A 4,001-nucleotide genomic window follows, 5' to 3' on the forward strand; every position below is an offset into this window, starting at 1 on the left:
TCCCGGCTGCCTCCACGGTGTTTGTGCCATCACCAAACGGCTCTGGGGAGGGCCTGGCTGAAGCACTCAGTCCCTAAGGAGCAGAGGGGCAACCCCCAGAGCTGAGACCTTGCAGACTCACTGCTTCCTGGTGATGGGGAAGGGGAGAGGGTCCCCTTCTTCTGATGTACCCCAGGCATCGTCTCCCTGGGATGATCCTCTGACCCCCTCTTGGCTCCTCTCCCTGCAGCTCCGGGCCACTGGCGTGTCCTGGCATCCCGGCACCATGGCCACGGGCGAGCTGACGGAGCTGGAGATGGCCATCGAGAAGATCGTCACTGTCTTCTTCACCTACGCGGGGAAGGAGGGCAAGAAGGGCACGCTGACGGCCAGCGAGTTCAAGGAGCTCGTCCAGCTCCAGCTGCCCAACCTGATGAAGGTGAGGCGAGGGGCAGCATGTGTGGGGTGGCTGGATCCCTGTGGGTGCCCCTGAGCTGGGGGGCTGCTCCCGGTACCCTGGGATTTGCAGGCGAGAGCGAGTGGCAACCCCTGCTCCCCAGTATCCCCATCCTGCTCACTGGGGACCAGGATGTGGCCAAGCCTCCTCTGTCACCCCCGCAGGATGTCCCCTCCCTGGAGGAGAAGATGAGCGAGCTGGACGTGAACAACGACGAGGAGCTGAAATTCGGCGAGTACTGGCGGCTGATTGGGGAGCTGGCGAAGGCCATGCGGAGGGAGAAAGCAGGGAAGAAGAAGTGACAGGGCTGGTGGGGAGACTCGGCCGATGTGGGGCTAATAAAAAAAGTTTCCCTGAGCCTGAGCATTGCTGCCGTTCTTAGCGGGGGGCTCCCGATTTGGGCACCCCATTTCCTCCCCTGCCTGCATCTGCCCATAGCCATGCTGTGCCCGGGGACCAGCCCGGCACCACGAGTTGGGGCTCACTCTGTGTTGGGGAACCTGGGATAGATGAGGCCATTCCCAAATGGCCCTTGTGCTGGTCTGGCTCCTGGGGTGCCACCCTGTGCCCCACAAATACCTTCCTGCTGGGATGTGAAGCTGCATAGTGCAGCCCTGATGGGTGGCAGAGATGTGGCTGGGACCGGGGGGGGGCTCTGGAGCATCTCCGGCAGTGATGCCGCAGTGGCTGCCACCTCCAGAGCATCCATGTCCATCGTCTCTGGGGTCTTAGGTGGCATGGGACGCCATGTCCGCTGGCACAACATGTCCCGGGCTCAGCATCCCTAACTGAGCTCCTGTTCCCAGCGCTCACCTCCCAAATCCTGGTGCTGTGGGGAAGTGGCAAAATCCCTTCCACAGGGTGACCTGTCCCCAAGCCACCCAGGACTTGGTGCCCGGGTGGCTGTTCCCACGGGGTGCTGAGTGGCTGTGCCTTTGCCGGGCTGGATGGGGAGCCATCAGTGTGGCCAGGAAAGGAGGCGTTTCCCAGCCCCACGCTGGCCCCGGGCCAGGCTCCGAAATGAGACGCCTTGCACCACACCGCAGCTGGCAGCGCGCAGGGAGCTCCCACTCACACCTCCCCGCGGTATAAAACCCCGGTGCGCCGCAGCCCGCGCACACCCAGGACAGCCCGTGGAGCAGGTAAGTGGCCCATCTGCCACCATGGGATGGGGGTCTGTGCCCAGGGGTCCCACCACCCCTCTGCACCCCCCCTTCTACTCCCACGCTTGGCTCTGCCATGACTTGCCGCTGGGGCAGGGACGCTCCTGCTGCCGGGACATGTCCCAGCAGCTCACCGCATCCTGGGGCTCCTTCCTCACCCTGTGCTCAGTCCCGGCACCGAAGGAGGGGAAACTCCCCCTGAGCCGAGATCTGAGCTTGGCTTTCTCCTCTCGCCAGCTCCCCAAGACCCCGTCGGAGAGGGCAACGCCATCACTGCTGCCACCAAGGACCTACAGATCCCACAAGGAGCAGCATGGGCCAGTGCAACTGCCGCAAGAAGCGCAAGGTCCATGAGCGACGCCGCGGCACCGGGCGGGCCGGGACCCCTGTTGGGGTGAAGGGGTGACCCCGCATGGCCCCATCCCACGGAGCACAGCCCTGGGCATGGGGTGACTCAGAGCAGCACGGCTGGGCCAGCCCCATCCTGGAGCCAGACTCCAGCGGAGGAGCCGGGGGGTTGTTTTGGGGTTTGGCGACGCTGTCCCAGCACTGGGCAGGGGAAACCTGGTGCTGCAAGCTTGGAGCCGCTTGAAAGCTTGGGAAACCAGGCAGCTTTCTCCAGCTCCTGTGGACTCACCTTTGGGAGCTCTGCTTGCTCCTTGCAACCTCTCCAAGGATGCCCAATGGCAGAAAGTCTCCTGTTTTCCTCGGCTTTCAACCAGGAGGTGCCCACCCCCTGCTCCTTTGCACCTGTGGAGGATTTGGCCCCAGCTGGCTGAGCTGGGGCACTGAGCTGAGGCTCTGAAGATTGCTGGGTTCTTCCTAATGGGCATCGCCTGATGTGGTTTCAGAGTGTTTCGAGGGGAAACCGCAGATGCCAAGTGAATCACCATCGTTTCCCTTGAATTGGAGTTTTGGCTAATTAGCACGAGTGGCTGGGGGAGCCAGGCGCGTGGGTCAGGCCAGGCTTTGCCCCCAACCCTGCGGGGTAAGGGGTCTGCAGTCCCGATGGGGAGAAAGGAGGGCTTCCACTGTCGCCAAACCCCATCCCGGCGGGTGACCGAGTTGTCCTGGGCACTGACTCACACCGCCATCCGTCGCTTGTGCAAAGGAGAGGCAGAACCAGTCCGGACGGCCGCGGCGGCCCCCACGCACTGTGGGTGTAGTGCTGGGAGACGCCGGGGTGGCTGAGCCTCGCTGGCCCTGGGCAAGGAGAAGTCTGGACAAGCAGAGATGGGGGGTGACTTGCCTATAGCTGTAGGGGGGGTATTGCAGCTGTACAGAGGCTGTATGGAGGGATGCAACATCTGTATGGAGTGGTCTTACACCTGTATGGAGTAGTCTGGCATCTGTACAGGGATCTCACCTCTGTACAGTGAGGTCTCACATCTGTCGAGGGTGTGTCACATCTGTACTGAGGGGTATCGTGTTGTTAAGGAGGTTTATCACATTGTGGAGGGGTTGAACATCTGCAGAGCACAGGCCCATCTGCTCGTGGGGTGTCCCATCTACTTGGGGGCTTGTTCTGTCCATCTGGGGGATGTCCCATCCCACTGGGGAGGTGTCCCACCAGTGCTCACCCTCTCTCCCCCCGCACAGGACTGCCAGGACCTCACTGACGTGGAGCGGGCCATTGAGACCGTCATCAACCAGTTCCACTGCTACGCGGTGAAGGGGCAGAAGGAGTACCTGACGCCCAATGAGATGCAGGAGCTGGTGGTGCAGAAGCTGCCTCACTTGGGAAAGGTGAGGGCAGAACCGAGAGTGGGCAGGGGGAGCTGGGGTGGGCACGGGCTGCCTGTGGGACCCCGCAGCCCCATCACCCCGATGCTTTTTCTGCCCCTGCTGCAGTGCGTTGGACCACTGGAAGAGAAGATCGAATGCATGGGAAACCCTGACGAGGCCAAGCTTGAGTTCGGAGAGTACTGGGACATGATGGGGGATGCGGCCAAGGGCTGCCGGAAGAAGTAGAGGGTGGCGGGGGATGGGAAGGCACCCGAGGCCTCAGGCTCTGCACCGAGAAGCGCGAGAGGCTGCTGGTCCTGGTGGGATGCGCCTGGGAAAATGCAGCGTTCCTCCTGCTGGGGCTCATCTCCTCCCGCATCCCTGGCCGGGGTGGAGGGATCCCCCTCCCTGGCTCCATCCCTGCCCTCTCTCATTTCTCCTTCCCGTCAGGAAACCTCTCTTCCCATCCCCAGCTCTGGCCCATGCTGTGGCGGGAGGGAGGTGGCAAGGGGGTTCCTGGCCCCGGCTCTGGAGCTGCCTTTCTCTGTCCTTTGCTCCAGAGCCTTTACCCCTGGGGTTGTCCCACCTCCGGCCCCAAAACCCCTCCGGTTGCAGGTCCCCCAGCCCCGGAGCATCACAGCGAGAGGGACTCGGCTCCTTTCCACCACAAGCCCCGG

At 63.0% G+C, this 4,001-nt stretch overlaps 2 protein-coding genes across 2 annotated transcripts; both read left to right on the forward strand.

Moving 5' to 3' along the window:
* The first annotated feature begins 265 nt into the window (after positions 1 to 265).
* Positions 266 to 738, forward strand: S100A13 (S100 calcium binding protein A13). The gene is made up of 2 exons (XM_010159668.1): positions 266 to 418; positions 601 to 738. Exons 1-2 carry the CDS (start codon positions 266 to 268, stop codon positions 736 to 738), a joined length of 291 nt encoding a protein of 96 aa, XP_010157970.1.
* A 1,174-nt stretch (positions 739 to 1,912) lies between these two features.
* On the forward strand, positions 1,913 to 3,570 carry S100A14 (S100 calcium binding protein A14). Its single transcript, XM_010159669.1, has 3 exons — positions 1,913 to 1,993; positions 3,199 to 3,345; positions 3,451 to 3,570. Exons 1-3 carry the CDS (start codon positions 1,913 to 1,915, stop codon positions 3,568 to 3,570), a joined length of 348 nt encoding a protein of 115 aa, XP_010157971.1.
* Positions 3,571 to 4,001: the final 431 nt, after the last annotated feature.

The sequence above is a fragment of the Eurypyga helias genome, unplaced genomic scaffold, assembly GCF_000690775.1.
Source record: "Eurypyga helias isolate BGI_N326 unplaced genomic scaffold, ASM69077v1 scaffold12049, whole genome shotgun sequence".
Taxonomy (NCBI): Eukaryota; Metazoa; Chordata; class Aves; order Eurypygiformes; family Eurypygidae; genus Eurypyga; species Eurypyga helias.